This window comes from Mycteria americana, chromosome 1, assembly GCF_035582795.1.
Source record: "Mycteria americana isolate JAX WOST 10 ecotype Jacksonville Zoo and Gardens chromosome 1, USCA_MyAme_1.0, whole genome shotgun sequence".
In the NCBI taxonomy this organism is placed as follows: domain Eukaryota; kingdom Metazoa; phylum Chordata; class Aves; order Ciconiiformes; family Ciconiidae; genus Mycteria; species Mycteria americana.
In genome coordinates, this window is record NC_134365.1 from 2,078,827 (window position 1) to 2,095,994 (window position 17,168).

The 17,168-nt window shown below is 41.5% G+C and overlaps 1 protein-coding gene across 1 annotated transcript in view; it reads right to left on the bottom strand.

Annotated features, from left to right (window-relative positions):
- The window catches only part of NET1 (neuroepithelial cell transforming 1), a 55,119-nt gene that overhangs the window by 16,293 nt on the left and 21,658 nt on the right, over positions 1–17,168 (bottom strand). Inside the window, exons 2-3 of the mRNA XM_075515952.1 lie at positions 9,227–9,293; positions 3,914–3,973 (exon numbers count right to left, since the gene is read on the bottom strand). Of these exons, the coding sequence (XP_075372067.1) occupies positions 3,914–3,973; positions 9,227–9,293 (127 nt within the window). The remainder of the gene's footprint in view (positions 1–3,913; positions 3,974–9,226; positions 9,294–17,168) is intronic.

A 17,168-nucleotide genomic window follows, 5' to 3' on the forward strand; every position in this document is an offset into this window, starting at 1 on the left:
ACCAAAACCCAAGCCACAGTGCAGATGCATTTTTACTGAAATACAACCTATGACATTCTGCAGAACTCTGTAGAAAATGAGTTACCTCAACCATCCCTGAAGTGAACATTTGTGCGCTCAGGCCAGAAAAGCAATTTCCATCTTATGAATATGAATGCAACACCAGAAAACATGGACCGTCCAATCTCGTGATATTATTAAACACAACATCTACGCTAACAACTGAGTAATGGAGCGAGAAGCTACAGTTGACTTCAGCTCCCAACCTGCTCACGTGCCAAATCTTGTTTTTCAGAATTGTGCGGTGTAGCCAATGCCAGAGATGTTCACTGTGATCAAAGTCTGTATTTCCAAATACAAATTTGTAACTTTATGCATGGGCACGTTCTTGCATGAATCAGACATGCCAATAAAAAGTCGCATAAAAAGTCCTCTAGAGCAGTTGTATCTTTGGGAGGGGGAAGGGAGGAGGGAAGGACTGTTTTTGTTGTTTCTTTAAAGCTTGTGTGTATATATTCTAAAGGAAGGAGTTACCGCTGCAGTTTCTCGCATTATTTAGTGATGCTCTTGAGGCTGTGTTATCCCTGCCTGAAGCCAAGCTGCTTGCGGGAACTGTGACCATGGAAAGACACTCACTGATGGTTTCAAGTTATCTGGACCAGCAAGAATGCAGACGCACAAGGATTCTCTCCCCCTCTCCTCTTTTTTCCAAGTAATTTTTTACATTATAAGAAAAAAAAAAAAATCAGTGTTTATCTGCCTTCCCTGGAGAGACTGTCACTGTCAACTTTATCGTCACAGTCTCTCTGCTGCCAACAGTAGTACAACTCTAGGGCTTATTAGGGCTTATTAGGGATGAACTCCTATCCAGGCTGAGTAATATTCACAGAATTGGTCCCAAAAAGGTGAGTAAGGCTTCAAGAAGGACACAGCATGGTGGTTCATAAAAAGGGTCCTCACTAAGACTTCCTCTCTGAAATCCCTCTTCCTAAAGCCTTACAAGGACATCCCATAACCAACAGAAAACGCCATCCAGACGCGACGTGATTCTTACACATTACTCAGCCTGGCTTCATTTTGCCTCTGGTAAAATACACCATCACATCCGTCTATTCCCTGTCATATACTGAAAAGTATTTATCTAGTTGCTAACAAACATCAAGATATACACACCTTCAAAAAACACAGTACTGCTTCCTCCCGTGAATCATTCAACACCTTACATAACTGCAGGGGTAATATGGAACTGTTTCATATGTGATCACTTAACAAAAAGTTGGTCATAAACCTACCTGAAATGCAAAAATAACTCTTAGTTTTAAAGCACAAAGATCTGCTTTATAAAGAAATTCCTGTCCTCAATCTCTTGTTTCTGTCCCTGCGCTGCAATTCACTCTCCCTTCTGTCTTATCCAGACAATTATCAACAGCCCACGTTGTAGTATGGCTCCAGACATGATCTGGGGAGAAAATACTTTCTTTCTCCCAAAAGGAGAGTGTTTTGGCACAAGAGAAGCGGTGGCTCAGTGCTGAAGGAAGTGGATGCTGTAACTGGTCTCAGGTTGTAACTTTCCACTCATATTTTGGTAATGCTTGGAGGGTTTTAGGCCGTATGTCAAATCAGAAGGTTAACAGACCTAACAGATCTGGTTCACTTTTGAGTAGGACTCTCGGTGGCAAGGAGGAGGTTAACAAGCCAAAATAAACAAGAATATCTGGGGCATTGCCGTGGATCTGGGCTGGCGTGATCTCCCCTGCCATTTTGCATACCATCTTCCTGGTATGCGGAACAATGATCTAGAATATGTGAGGTTTAAACACCATTAGAGCACTGCTCAACCTTTTCAGAGAGACAGCTACACATCCAAATTAAATAGTCCCTTCCCCTACCTTTATTTTAAAAGCATACATTGGGTAGGGTGCCAAGTCTGGGATACTAGGATGCAACTCCCTGCTCCAAAGCAGCCCTTTGTGGGATCACCATCTACATGGCAGTTTTGTCAGCACAATTATGTCTAGTAGGAGCGTGAATGCAGTATGCTGGCAAAACTCCGTTATTACAAGTATGGTGACAAAACAGCAGCTCATCAGCTGAGCTGGGGGAGATAGTGGAGTTGAAATAACAGTTATGCTGTGGAGTTAGACACTTTAGAGAGACAAACTCTGAAAAATCAGTTCCCATCTGTAAGATGGGGATAAACAATATATGGTCTGACCTAAACATAGCATTAAATGATCTTGATCTTCTCTGTGACCTTATTTCATCAGTTAAATAGATACATCTGTATCTTGATGGAGCCAAATTTTAGGCTATTGGTTGACCCTCATCAAATCTAGACAGAGCAAAGTATAATCTGTACTACAGCATAAGTGCTCAATGAGACTCAGAAGTCCTCGTGATGTGTTTTGAAAATCTGACTATAAATAGTTGACTGTGGTGCTTTTGAAACTTTTAATAACCTTGAGAGTTGGTATCAAAAAGCCTGAAAATTACAATCCAACCAGTACTGTTAATGTATTTTAACAAGAATACTGGAGTGTATTTGGTGGGTGTGCCTCAAGCTCTCAAATGTCCGGGAGAGCCTGACCCTTTCAAAAGAACAAGTTAAAAAAGTAGGGGTAAACAAAAGCTGCAGTCTGAACTTTGACTGTATTAGCCTAGGGATTACCCTTTTTCCTTGGAAGATTTCTGTTAAAATTCTTAAAAGGTGAGTACACAAATTACTGTTGATATTTTAGTTTCACCTTGAAGTGACTGCTTTGTGGGAGAAACCCTAATTCATGCAATTTTGTCCAACACGCAAAAAGGTAGTCCAATTAAAAAAGAAAAAGAAAGAAAAGAAAAAGAAAATCCTCTTCCCTGAGGGCAGATTTCCTAGCCATAACACTCCCATCTGCATCAGAAAACCAGAAAGACCTCAGAAACAAAACAAGCCCAAAACACAGTCAGTTCAGAGGCATCAGCACTGCTGTATCACAGCCCTCTGCAGATAATCTTTTTTGCTCTTTTCCCTCCCCTACTAGGAAATTACAGGGATGGTCTTATCTGGAACAGGAGATCTAGTCTAGAGAGGTCAAAGCCCAGAGTTAGCCTGTTGGACAGGACAATCGGTCACGGAAAGCATCCAGCAGTAGCCAGATTAAGTGAGGCTAATAAATAATGCACAAATGCAAAGTAAGTGACAACTACAGAGGATGCACTGGTCATTAGGTCAAGCAGGAAATTCCCCACTAACAAATGACTTCTAATCCCAGTCTAATAAACTGTAAAACCCATATAGTTAACTCTCAACTCAATAGCTACCTTCCTAGGAAAAACCCGATTTCTCTTCCTTCCCCTCTTCAGAGAAGTGTCTGACAGCGAGATCTTCAGGGCAGATAGACAGCGGGAAGTAGTTTCTCTTTCAGAAAACCAAGCTTGGATAGTCCTTGGAAAAAGATGCAACTCTGCACCTCCCCACCCTCATCTTTGTAAGTCAATTTAAGCCACAGCTTTAAGAACAATTTACCACCCAGCCAGTCCAGCTTGTTTGCAATACAATGAAGTGCACTAACTAAAGTCAAACAAAAGCAACATTTGAAGGGGCTTTGCACAGCTTTGCTTCCCGGCACTTGAAAATGCTTATGTTCTTGCTAAGTGTGGGTTACACGCATTTATTTCACACAACGTTAAAACTGTGGCAGATTTAGGATTCAGATGATTAAAACAGGAGATCACAAACAGTGTTATGGATATCCCTAGCAGGACTCAGCCCACCCCGGAGGTGTATGCAAGAGCAAACACAGCTGTACACGTCTCTAAACTGTTGATGGTGAAATGCAAACACAGAAAGTATGGCATTCCCCAGCAGAAGCCACTATAGCCAACAAAGCAGATGATTGCACAATATTGTAGAGGAACGTGTTTTGATTACCTTAAAGTCAAGGCTGCAAAGACTGACTACATCATCATCTTTCTCTCGGCGCTTCCTCTTCTGTAAGAAATGAAACAGAGTTATAGCTGTACACTCAATTTGCGTTCAGAAAGAAGGCTCTGTTTTTTATAAAGCAGACTAGAGACAATTTCTTTCTTTACGCCCCCAACTAACTGTAATAACTCAAAAACATAAAGGTTGAAAACAAACGCAAAGCATGTTTATGCTGTTTCATGAGGCTTGTCACCTGATCGATATCTATAAACTATATGCCTACAAGCTTGTTTCTCTATACTCCCATAATTGTGGTTGTGAGTAAAGTCGTAAGTAGGAAATCTCAGTAGCAGGACAGAACGCAGCGGTTACCACTGTGAAATAATGTGAGATTCATTTAGTTAAATGAAACTTTTTTTGTGGTTTCTGAGGTCAGCAATCCAGCAATAAAGTTGGGCTTTTTGAAAGAGTTCGGTACCAAGAGGGTCAGACTTGGTGACCATTAGGATCTGAGGTCTCTAGGGGACACCAGAAGATACCATGCCTAACTCTCATCGTGTTTGCTCACCAGCAGAGGTGGGCTTGGGCAGGGGTCTGGGAGTGAGGGGATCTACAGATTTCACCCCGGGGACAGTGCTAGCATAAAGCAGTTTTGTACTAGGTTGGTTGTTCCTGCTCCTCAGCTACCCTCTAATACCCAAATATATTTTATTCAGGGGATTCTTACTGTGTATCAGGGATTTTAGTGCGGTTTCCTAAATAGCTGAATGTGTGTATGTGAGGGCATTTCAATCACCTATTTAATTCATTACTTTGGATATGGCCAGTAGACAGCTGTGGCTGAAGCATCCATGCTAGGAATGCAATGGGCTAAAAGAATAAGCGTTTGTGTGGAAGAAAGATGAGGCTTTTGGCCAGGGAGCTCTCAGCTATTTTCCTTTCTGAAGAAGAGCACAAGCCAGTGGAACAATGATCAGAGACATCTGCACTGAGCTTCCTGATACCTCCCACTATTTCTGTACTATCTGGGCTTCTACATTATTTTTTCATTACTCAGATAATGGAAAACTAATTGTGGACTCATCCTGTTAGACTGTACCAGCCTGCAAATCACCTGGTCTGGAAAAAAACATGGGTCACGAGCATAAATTGTTTGGTCACCCATGAAACAAGTAGTTGATTTTCATCCTGTGTTTGACCCTTGTCCTTCAACATTTCAGAATGAGTCCAGTTCATCCTCTTCCACTTCATTAAGCACAAAGGAAAAAGAAAAGAAACTATTTTGTATTTTTATATGGGTCTACATGTTGTTTATCAGTTTAACAGACTAGACATTGACTAGGTGAAATGGGGAAAACACCCTTTCTGCAGCTGCAGAGGGAACTCCTACCACAAGTCCACTCTGAACTTCAGCAAATTTCAGTTTTGTGCTCTACCAGTCCAGCAGCTTGACCTTCTGTCAGGAGCACATATGTAATTCCTGTTTTCTTAGAATTTAATAATATATTCAAGTAACTTAAAAGTTTCAGCTTTAATAGAGGTTTGTCATCATTGTAAGTGTATTTAAAAATATTTGAATACAAGTATTCATTCCAATTATTTTTAAATGCTGACCAGCCTAGTTTCCACAGTCCCTTTGAAAATCTGATAGTGTTGAGGGGATGTCCAGCCTCCCTGGAGGGTTCTCAGAAACCTGTTCTCTTGTTTGCTAGTCCTTTCGTATGATGTATTTTTAGGCTCCAATGTGTCTTCTGGCTTGTCCACACTATGCCAACTCTACCATGTAACCATTAAATACCCACATGGAATGGTGAGATATTACAGAATTGCACTCACAAGTTTCTTATATTTTAGGTTTTGGTGCTGTGTTTTTTTTCTCAGCTATTCAAACTAGCTCCAGAAGTGGATTCAAGTACAAAGTTCCCCAATGATTTCAGTTTTTCTGTCTTTTTTTCTGTATTTGCACAGACAAGATACTGACTCTGTCACGTGAGTCCCTTCACTGACAGACTTACTAACTACAGAGGAAAAAATTCTCACGTTAGACATTATGTCTTACCATATTTGTAGCATTGACACTGAATTAATGTCCCAGCACACTCCATACTTTTTGAACAGACCTTTGGCAGGCTTGAGAACACATGCAAATGCAGACATTTGTTTTTTTAGGTTTAGTAAAATACTCAGGGTTGGTTATTTATCAAGCCCTGCAATAAGACTGCTATAACCACACCTTTTTGGTCTGCAGATTATTTTTCCCATATGTAAGTCAAGGATATTAGCATCTATTTAACAGAAGAAAACTTGCAATAAAGACAAAGACACCACGCCTTTTTGGTCTGAATATTATTCGTTCCTTATGTAGTCAAGTATATTAACATCTTTAACATACAGCTCCAGACCAAAGCCCAGACACGAAAGGAAGGCCAAAGTTTTGTTTTTAAACTGGCTAGACTTATGCAATAAGTATTGCATTGGCTGGACCCCATTTCCTTTGCCCAATATAGTTTCATACAAAACCTTAGACATTTCACTGCAGAGCCAGCTGTATCATTCCTGTGTGGTGCCAGAACAGAAACAGATTCCAAGAAAACGGCCTCTTCAGACTGCTCAAATCTGGGCGTTTAAAGCCACATGATAGAAAAGCAACTGCTACGGTACTTTTTTCTCACATTTTTGAGACTGTCACGATCAGAGATCTGATACGTTAACCTTCTCACAAAACTCAAGTCATGTGGAAAAAGTTACTTCTACAAAAGTTATTAAACTGTAAAAACCGTGAGACCCGATTTAGGCTCTCAAAGAGGTACTGTAAAGGAGAAGCATAAAAAATACTAATCAGAAGGGGAAATCTAAATATTTGTGACTTTATTTTAGAAAGACCTAAACAATGCCATGAGCACAAGTGTTAATTAAATTTCAAGGATTCTGATTAAAGCTCCAGGAACACTTTTTAAGAAAGTACTGGCTTTCAATTTAAAAACAATTCTAGTCATCTAGTTTTCCTCTCTCCTACTAAGGGCTTTTGCCTTAAACCAGGATATTTTGTTCTTCAGGGATCAGTCTGGTTTTTGCTGCTTATTGCCCACCTGAAGTCATAAAACACCAATAAGGCTTCAGGTGAGGAATGTGCATCAGGACCGTTAAGTCAACAAAGATCAAGTGCCTGTTTCTCAGAAATGAATCCTCCTTAATGAAAAGGAAGAAGGGAAAACAGACCATGAGTAACCTTGCTTCCAGTCAGAAGCCATCCAGAGGATGTTTTAACCCAGACTGCATTAGTTTTTTCTTAGGATTGTGCAGAACGCTCACTAGTCTTTCTCTTTAAACCCACTCCACCTCTGCAGGCATGAAAAGGACACTTGGCTGAGTTACCCACTTCCCCTGAGACTCAGGCCAGGCACGTTTTGCAGACTTTTGGCCAAACAGCTGCACAAACTATGGCATGAAGAGATGCTATTTGTGACCAGCATATGAGTACTTGGTGGTCATGGGGAAACAAAACCCTGTGTGTGACACACTCCAGCACAAGAGACATGACACCAAAAAAAGTGGAGTTCTTGCCTGCCAAAATACAGTGCTCTGGTCAATGTATGCCAGTGTAATTACATTGGCAAAGACTCTAAGCAGAGACCTGGTCCGCAGCCATGCAGTAAGGGTATGTCTGCTGGGTAACTGAACTGCACAGCTATGCGCTCTCCTTTGTTATTCTTTCCCTCCTGTATTTACTTCTCTTCCAGCGTTAGGTGTATTAATCCAAGACTAACCTCTAGCTAGTCACAGGAAAGCTTGGATCTCCAGAAAAGGGCTGGAATTCAGGGCTACCCACCATCTGTAGCGGGAAGTTAAGCTACTTGGGCTTGAAGGGAGAAGTTGCGGTAGAGCAGGTTGATGAGGGACATGATGGAGGAATGCAGATAAGCAATTCAGTCCTTCAAAAACATTTTCTTTGTTTTTTGCAGCCTTCAAAAACATTTTCTTTGTTTTTTGCAGCCTGTGTCATGACATACAATACGCTCTAACTGTAATTGAGAGTTGAACTGAATAAGCGTATAGCCAAATAAAAGCAGATTAAAAAACACGCAAAGAACAGGAATAACTTGAAACTCAAGCAAAATGCTTTTAATTTGTTATGTTAGAGCACAATATTTTCAAATTTGGAAGAATATAATTTCTAGGGCTTTGTAATATTCAAATGTGTATGTTTAATGTAGCTGTAGTCACCAGATGAAAGTTTCTAAAATGAAGCAAAAGAAAAATCTACAAGAGCTTATGGTTTTGTTTAATCCACTCCCACACTGGACTGGTGTTTGTGCAGCCTCAAAATCGCACATGGCTGCCCTGCAAGGCACAGCCAGCAAAGTGCCCGTCTAAATGCATGCTTTCACAAGAAGCTCCATCTGATTTTAGATGGAATTTCCTTTATAAAAGGTAGTCCTGTCCTTTTCCCCACCTCCAGACGTGTTCTCACGCCCTTCCTTGTGCCGACACAGGCATTCGTACGAGCTTGTGCAGTCAGCTGCATCAGCTCATCCAAAACTCTTTGTTTTCTTTTTGGTAAGGCAAGTTTTTCAGCCAGATCAGTTTGCTGGCTGAGGATGGGATCACTGCTTCCAGGGGCAGCGGGGTGCAAATCAGCTTAGGCAGCTCATGAAAATAAGCTTTAAGATGGGGCAAGATCTATATATACAATGCTAGGCACTATGCACCTACTTCAGCTGACTAATTGCCTTGCAATCCTCAGCGCATGAGAGGGACAGGCTTCATGAAGCAGCAATTCAGATCAGAAACCCAGTGTAGGTCCTCTGAACCACTCTCCAGAGTGGTCTGACTTTCTTTACCAGCTCTAGAGGCTGGATATGAACCGCTTCCATAGTAAGGGATGCATGTTATAGGATGGAGAGAAGAGAGTACAAGGCAATAAGGCCATGCACTTGCTCTAGGTAGTTTCTCTATACCAAATAAAATACAGATTTTTGTATTTAAGAAAAAAAGAAAAAGGTTTATTTCTACACCATGTTTTACATGTTGCCTATTGCTTTACCAGCTTAGCTAGCAGGACTGCTGAAACACAGCAGAAAGTAAGAAATTTATAAAGAAACTACAGTGTCCAGGATATCCTGCCTTCTTTTAATCCCTGTGTGCAAAAAGCACCCTCCAGCTAAAGCTCCGAAGCCTCAGTGGCTCAGAAAGTGTCTAGCCAGGTAGAGAGGAATGTGTTGATTTTCTTTCTCCTCCAGGCAGAGGGACCTTCACCTCTGTATTCCTGCTTTTGTTTGCATGCTTTTGCAATATGCACCCACCAGCTGTTTTACTCACCAGGGTGAAGTCCCAGTGTGGTCCTGGAGTCAGAAACGTGAAAGAGCTGCCTCGTCTCAGAGGGTACCTGTGAGTAGAAAAAAGCAATACGGTAAATAATTTATAGGTTGCTGTAGCTATTGATAAACTACATCTTTTTTCCACAGCTTTGATGGTATCATACATCTGCAGCTCCTAGCACAAAAGTTGCAAAGATGATGTAGCACAGTCTTTGGAAATAGAGACCAAAAGGATTGCCAGTATTCTGAACCACGATTGCAGGTGTTACATTAAAAATCCCAATTTACTACAATAAATGGCTCTGTGCAACAGAGGCAGGCAAAAACCTCCCACTGGGCCCTGCAGGCTGGTCTGGAGGAAAATCTCTCTTTGATCACAAACCTGCCAATCTGACCAAAAGGAAGGATAAAACAATAATAATAATAATAAATAATAATATTGTGGCCTCATTTTCCAAGGTTCATGAAGCTGAAATGAAAGGAGGCAACAAACTGCACCTTTGACAATGCAGCCTTGTAGTTTCCCATAAAATTACAACCAGGAATTGAGTTGTGGTCTTTCATTAAGTCATTCTCGATCCAAGAAAGTTAAACCACCAGAAAGCACTACACACAATAGACCGTTTGTATAATCCTTGCTCTTTGAACAATGGTAAACGAATTGCCTTATGCAAGTCATTTATTGTACTAGCACCGAGTTAAGCAAACAAGTTACGTTCCAACTTTCACTGTCTGGTGGACTTAAGGTATGTTTCCAGCAACAATTTTTTAAAGCTTATTCTGGCCATAGTATGGAGAAACATTTTTGTCTGTCATTGGGTTTCTGCATGTAGAATTTTAGTCCCAAATGAGCCACACACTTTTTTTTTTTCAAAGGCAGCCAGCTGTATCACCTAATGGGGAGAAGATTTCCCCCTTGCTGTCACAAACTCAGACAGAAAAGGCATCTCCTCGCCAGCTGCACCTTTCTTCTTCGTACTAAGATCCCACAGGATTATCAAAAACCTGGAAATAATATAGGAATGCAAATCCTTCCGACTTTCAGGGGACTTGCACTCCAGCATTGCTCAGGCATTACTGAAAATTCATCTCACAGAGTATTAGTAGTATTTAACGTCAGCAGCCCTCCGTATCGGAAGAGAAAAAGCATTTGTCTGTAAAAGGTTTGTGCAGGGTGTGGTGTTCTGGATTGGTATTTGGAAAATATAAGTCAACCACCCAGAAAATACTTTTGCGCTTCTACCAGCCAATGCAGAGCAACAAGATAAATGTTATATGAAGCGTACCTTATTGGAAGCAAGATGTGAAGGAATACAAGATGCTTTTGGTGATGAGGCAGACATTTTATGCAGCAGATGTAGACTGCACAGGTGAGCTTATTAGCACTTTTCCTCCAGAAATACATTTCTATGCTGACCCTTTGCTTAACATATGTCTGTTTAATACATGTGACGCTGCATTTTACTTCAAACTCAAATCTGAGAAGAAATAACCAACTGCTGAATGCCTGAGCTGGTTTTGTGCTCCTCACTCTAGGAAGGACCAGTGTCTGGGCAGTGGATTTTGTTTCTTGGGATGACCAAAGGAGATGACCCAAAACTATTATCTGGCAACTGGTACCAAAAAGACAAGACCACTGCACGCAAGAAGGGCATATTCTCTTAATTCCCCCTTCACTCGTGGTGAAGGAATGTGTCTGCCGCACATAAAAAGCTGAAGCAGCCTTTAGCAGAAAATGATATGCTTTGATTCAGACAGGGAGCGAGACCTGTTTGGCCACCTCAGTAGGTTACACAGAATAGGAGCAACACTTCCCTGCAGCTTCCGGGGTGGCTGGAATCCCCTCGGGACCTGTTTAGGGAACGTTTCACCTGCTCCAAGGGTTTGAGCAAGGCAGCTGCCACGTGAGCAGTGAAAATGCTAAGCAAGCAGCATCTGCAGCAGAAAATCAGGAAGGAACATTGTCATGGGCTTCAAAGTCGTTAGAATAGTAAATATGCCATTGATGTTATAGATACACATATATTTAGATATCTAAATATATAGATACCTAAAATAAATCCTAATAAATAGAAAAAAAATAAAAAGATACCTAAAATACCTAACATCTATAAAATATATAAATATAAAAAATAAGCTTGTTCAAAGTACCATACACACAAATTATGATTTATGTAAAACCAGAAGAAACTTCTTCAGACCACACGACCTTCAGGTACCTTAGGATCAGCCAAGACCTTTTAATACAATCACTATGTCTGTGACACTGCTCCAGAAAGGAAAGTGGCATTTCCAAGAGCTGCATACCAGTACACTGATTGCTAGATGGAGAAGAAACTTCTGGAAGGGAACATTCTTTGGGATTTATAAGAGTACATACCGCTCAGGAAGAAAATCTGGGAATGAGCATCGGATTTCTTTGAAATTTAAAATAGAGCCATTTTTTCTCATGAGAAAGAAAAATCCCCGCTGTTTAATCCGAACATCTAACCTGCTAGGCTGCCCAGACCAAAATTTATGAGTTTGATTAAACCTTCCTTGACTACAGATAGAAAAGCAGAGAGATAATTAATGGTCTGCAAACTGTGCCCTGCACAGCTATAAAGAGCTACCAGAATGGACTAAGCCTCAGTCTCTAAAGCAGGCATAAGTTTTCATGCTGGGAAGCAGGAGTATAATTTTATTCCATGAATCTTGATCTCCAACACCAGAGGCAGCCAAATTGCGGCCTGGAAGCCACATGAGGCTTGCAAACTGTTCACAGTAACTCCCAGTCATCCCAGTATGGATGTGGGCTGCTCATAGCTGCCCCAGCTGCGTTGTCTGGGGTCCTGGGTGCACCCCGAGTTGTGCCACCCTGCCCACGGGGAGCAAATGGGACCAGAGGTATGAAGCTGCCATTGAGAACAAGCATGCATTTGGCCCATTTGTACTAGTGCACTCAGCTTCCAACCAAATGGAGATTTTATGTGGTATAATCAAGTAAGTTTGGCTACAGCAGCCTTTCAAAAAGCTCAAATTTAAAGGTGTTGTACAACTATCATCATGTCCTCATAGGTTTAAAGCAACCACTGTAGATTTCCATTTACTGCCCAACGTGTTTCATTCCTATTATACAGGCATTATAACAAGGTTTTAATCCAAAGCAGTGTTTTATTTTGGCATGCACACTATAAGGCAATGTACCTCGTGGGACTGCCTATGCAGTATTTCAGATACCCCTCTGGTCAAGCTGGGGTGGGACTCATACAGCTAAATGCACGAGATGCCTCCCACTCCAGCTTCCCCACTGTCCTTGAAAAAGGCTTTTCTTGGTGTCCTGAGACCTGGTTTCTGGGAACCTGCCTGATGGTGTCTTTCAAAAGACAACCTGCAGAGATGATCACACAGATATTAACCTCTCTACTGCTACTCTTCCATATCAAGACTACATAGCCACTATTCTTTCATGAAGAGGAGAAATGATCACATATGAGAAGCATTAACTTGGAAACCTCAGCATTTTAAAATGAGTTGTAGGGGTGGGGAGTACAATAGGATTAAGGTTCAAAAAATCTACAGGCAGCTCTGTTTCCAGTTGTCCACAAGAGTTGGAGAGAAATTTCTCCATCTCAGACTCCCTCATCTACACTTTCTCCCTTGGTCACTCAGCTACGGGGAAAAATGCAGCTAATACCTCCCACAAAAGGCATGTAATATAGCAATATCTGCCCCAGTTAAAAAATTCCCTTCAGTCCTCCAAACACCCAGCACAGATTTTCTGCAATAACAGAGCCCATTATAGACCGGCTGCTCTTTCCTCCTCTTCAATGGTCTAGTAACAGGACTCAATCAAGAGAAGAGGGCAAAGCAGAAATCAGAAACTGCTCCTTCTCACATGCCACCAACACCAACGGTGTTCTGGGAGTAGGAATTCTCGTATTTGTTCTAGATCTGGGTATCACAGACATTTCCTGACCATCTTTTGTTAACAGGAATGAGCTTTTTGTGGTATAAAGAGATCTTACTGATCCTCCTTCTTTTTTCAAGTCTTTGGCCAAGTGTGGGGAGCTGAGATCTGCCAGGAATGGTCAGGAGTGGCAAATGGACAGACATAGAGGGAAGCAGACCCTTGTGCTAAGTGGAAAAAAGACCTTTAGGAAAGTGGCCTCTGTCATCTCAAAGCTTCATCACATCTCCCAGCGTCCCCTCTCCAGTCACTGCCTGCTAAATGAGCCTTGATGAGGTACCATTTAAGCAGAGATCATTGGGATGATTGCCTGCAGAATTGCTTGATTTTTTGCTCTGCCTGTAGCTCTGCTTGAGCCTGCAAAGCTCTTTAAAACTACAGAGCCAAATTTAGTCATCCGCATGACTACCATGCATATTACATGCAAATGGATGACTCACGATTGCAGTGGTCAGATGGGCATCCCTTGCAAGGTCTGTCAAGAATCTGAAGACAGCGCTGGTGAATTAAAGGTCAGCGATGACCGCAAGAGCAATCCTGGAAGTTTTACCTAACGCCTCTCACAACACAACATGAGAAAAAGCAGAGCTGCGTGATGGAGCACTGTGCTGTTGGTCATTGCTCAAAACACTGTATGATTAATTGAAGCATGTGCAGAGTGGCCTGGATGTAATGTTTTAGTACCTGAAGATAGCAGAATAAAATATTGTGCTGGTGCCAGCAGTTGGATATAGTTAATTGCTGTGTTTACTGCAAAGCTGCTCCAAGAGCCCAGCCCTATTGTAGGGACATCCATAGATATCCCTGCTGTGTCTCCCAAAGGAAAAGACTAAAGTTGTGTTCAGTCACTGCCTTGAAAAAGATTCTTCTTGATAGGCTGTCTCCAGCATAATTTCCTTGTTTAAGACAGGATGAGCAGATACAGAATCTTCCCTTATCTTACCAGGCTCAAGACAAGCAGAAAGTGTTAATCATAGCTGGCTGATTCATGTAACTTTGAAACCTATTTCGAAGTGATTAAGAACTTTAGGGTTATGAAGACAATTACGTGAACACACAAAAATAATTTTGAGATGTAAAATGTTGCGGCAACACACTGGCAAAGCAAATCTCTTCAAACTAAGAGCAGGGGAAGGGCAATCTTGTTGAGACTGGACAGAAAGAACAAACGCTTCTTTGGTACCCTCTGTTTGCTTCAAGAAATGAATGTTCCAGGCTGCTTACCAGCAAATGATGATACTGCCAGTCTTGCCAAGAGTAAATCTTTCCAGAGCCTGTTAAAATAGAGATTGCCATGCTGATGGTCCATAGAGAGATTAGCTATGAAAGATTTTTTAATCTTAAAAGAGCGTGTGTCATTTGTATTTTCAAGTTGGCCTGCAAACAGGTTTAGAAGACCAGCTACCAACATTGAGAGAAGCAGGGGAAGTCCTGAACACAAAACCTGTTCGGCAACATAGCAGGGGAGGAGATGGGGCCCCAATAATCTTAATAGAGGAAGTTTGGGCAATTTAGTAGATAACACATTGATAAAGGCAAGTGGGCAGACTCAATTGTTTCACATTGAAGCCAGACTAAGGAAACAGTCATTGTTCACTGCCTTCCTTGAATAAACATCAGGATCCTCTCACCAGCACAGGATGGTATGGATGAAGCAATGGCAGTGAGCACTTGGCCAAATTTGTCCTCACAATTTAATTTCAAGGTTGATGATTCCCTTCAGAGCTGGACACATTTTGAAGTTCAGAAGGGAGGAGTAAACAGCAGTGAAAAAACACACCTTATCTTAAATCAATTTATCAAAAAGCAAATGTTTCTGTCAAGTACCGTGTTGCTTCTTAAGTGTCTTTATATTGCTTGTCTTCTCCAGAGACAGGGTTTTTTTGTGTTGACTTCTGCTATTTTTCTGAGGAAGGGGTGGAGGGAAAAAAGCCATAAAAGAGATTTTGGGGTCAACAAAAATCCAAAAGACATCCACAAAGGGCGTGCTAGAATAGATTCCCATTAGTCAGACTAGAGGATAAAGCACAGAAGAGCTTCACTCATCACGTTAGAGCAACTTCCCATTAATGTTATTTGAAACATTTTTCTGCCTTTTTACTGTAAATCTGCACCGCCTAGTCAGCATCATTCGACAGTCTGCACTCTTTTTTTACTTATTTTTGATGACTTATCCAGGAAACTGCAGAAATGCTTTGATCTGGCAGTTCTCTTAACTTTTTAAAGTTCCAAAATACATTCTTCAGACTGGGCAGCAATTCTGTGTTTCCTTCCCTTCTGACTTCCAACCCCCTTTTTTTTTGTTTTCAGTGCAATCTGTTCTTAAATATAAACCACTTGCACCAGTCAAGTAGTAAGATGGTGAATATTGCAGCAACATGAACAGATTAAAAGTAAGTCTTTCCCCACATGAGCAAGCCACACTGGTGAATCCTGTTTTGAAGGACAACAGAAATGCTCCACAAAGAGTCTTTTGAATTTTAATTTAAAGCTTTTCTGCAGGGGGGGAGAAAAAGAGCCTCTGGATTTCCAACCTACTGTAGTTAATATTTCCATTTCAACAATATCCAGAGGCCTTGGCCAGTGTAAGAGGCCTCCCAAGCACTGTGCAAACAAACTCTGACTAAGGGCACTTCCGGCAGTGCTTGTCACAGTTCCTTATCTTGAAAAGCTCCAGGGTAAAAGCCTTACTTGACTAAAAACCTATTGACAGACATTTTAAATATCTAAAAGCAAGACAGAACTCAGTACTTCAATGGCTGAGAAGAAAATGGTGCTGGTGAACTCTGCATGGAGCTCAAGTTTGCAGACTACTACGCCATCATTAATGCTACCTTATTAATGCTATTGCTGCCAGTAGCACACAAAAGGAAGCGGGATACTTACAGCCATAATTATAGAGAGAGCAAAAGAATGACGGGTTGCTCTCTGGAAATGTGGTTTAGAAAGCTGCAATAACTTTCTGGCAGCAGCAGCATCACGGTTTGCAACACTGGTGCAATTAGTAATTCTAGCAGTCTCAGCTTTCAAATAGCAAAGCCATGAAAACGCATGGCCAGCAGCGGAGTTAAACAGCGATCAAAAACACTTCAATCCATCTACCACTTGGACAGGACCGAGCAGTGCTACTGCTGAGTTGAGAACTTCTTGTACTTTTCAGACACTCTGGAATAGCTATTATTTTGTTCTTTCATGTTGGAACAACCTCTGCTTCTAAAAGGAAGCGCCTTCAGACACTCTGGGCAGGTTTAAATTATAGAAAGAACATTAAATTTTTGTTTAAATAGTTTTATGAAGTTCAGCGCAGACTGAACAGGAAGAGTGATTTTCCATTTTAGAAGTGTTCGCTCCTCACAGGTATTGATGGAATATTATAGCTATTTGTCTGAAGCAATCAACAGCAGCACTGAATATGAACAGATAAGCCCCGAGGAGATTAAACATGCGCTGATATCCTTAAATAATCACACGCCTGACCTCTCCAGAGCTGAATGTTAATAGTCTCTCCACAGCCAACACAGCAACATCAAGTTTCATCTGAGGATTGAAGTGATATCTTTTCACCACAGACTTCCCTTATGACCCAAGCATCTTCCTTCCAGTTTGCCTTCACACTTCCCTCCCCAACCGAGGATCTGCTCCAAGTCAAATTCAGTAAACGCTCAGCTCCCTAGCACTGTTGCTAAGGCTGGCAGCCAGAGCTTTCTGCAGGAGAAAGAGAAGGTCTTTTCAGTAGCACATGGTCAAGTCTCCTCTCCTCCCCACCCCAATCCCTGTCCAACTGTTCAAGTTACTTCAACATTTATGCTTAGCACACAGTGGCATTTTTCAAAGGCTTCTGGTCGAATGACGCACTGCAATACACCATCAACCGAGCACTGAAATGAAACAGATAACAATAGCCTTTTGTGAAGATTATCTGTAAAAGCACCGTTTCAGTGATTTAGTTTACAACATGATTGCGCAAACATTTGTGCTGGCCAAACCAAGAGGT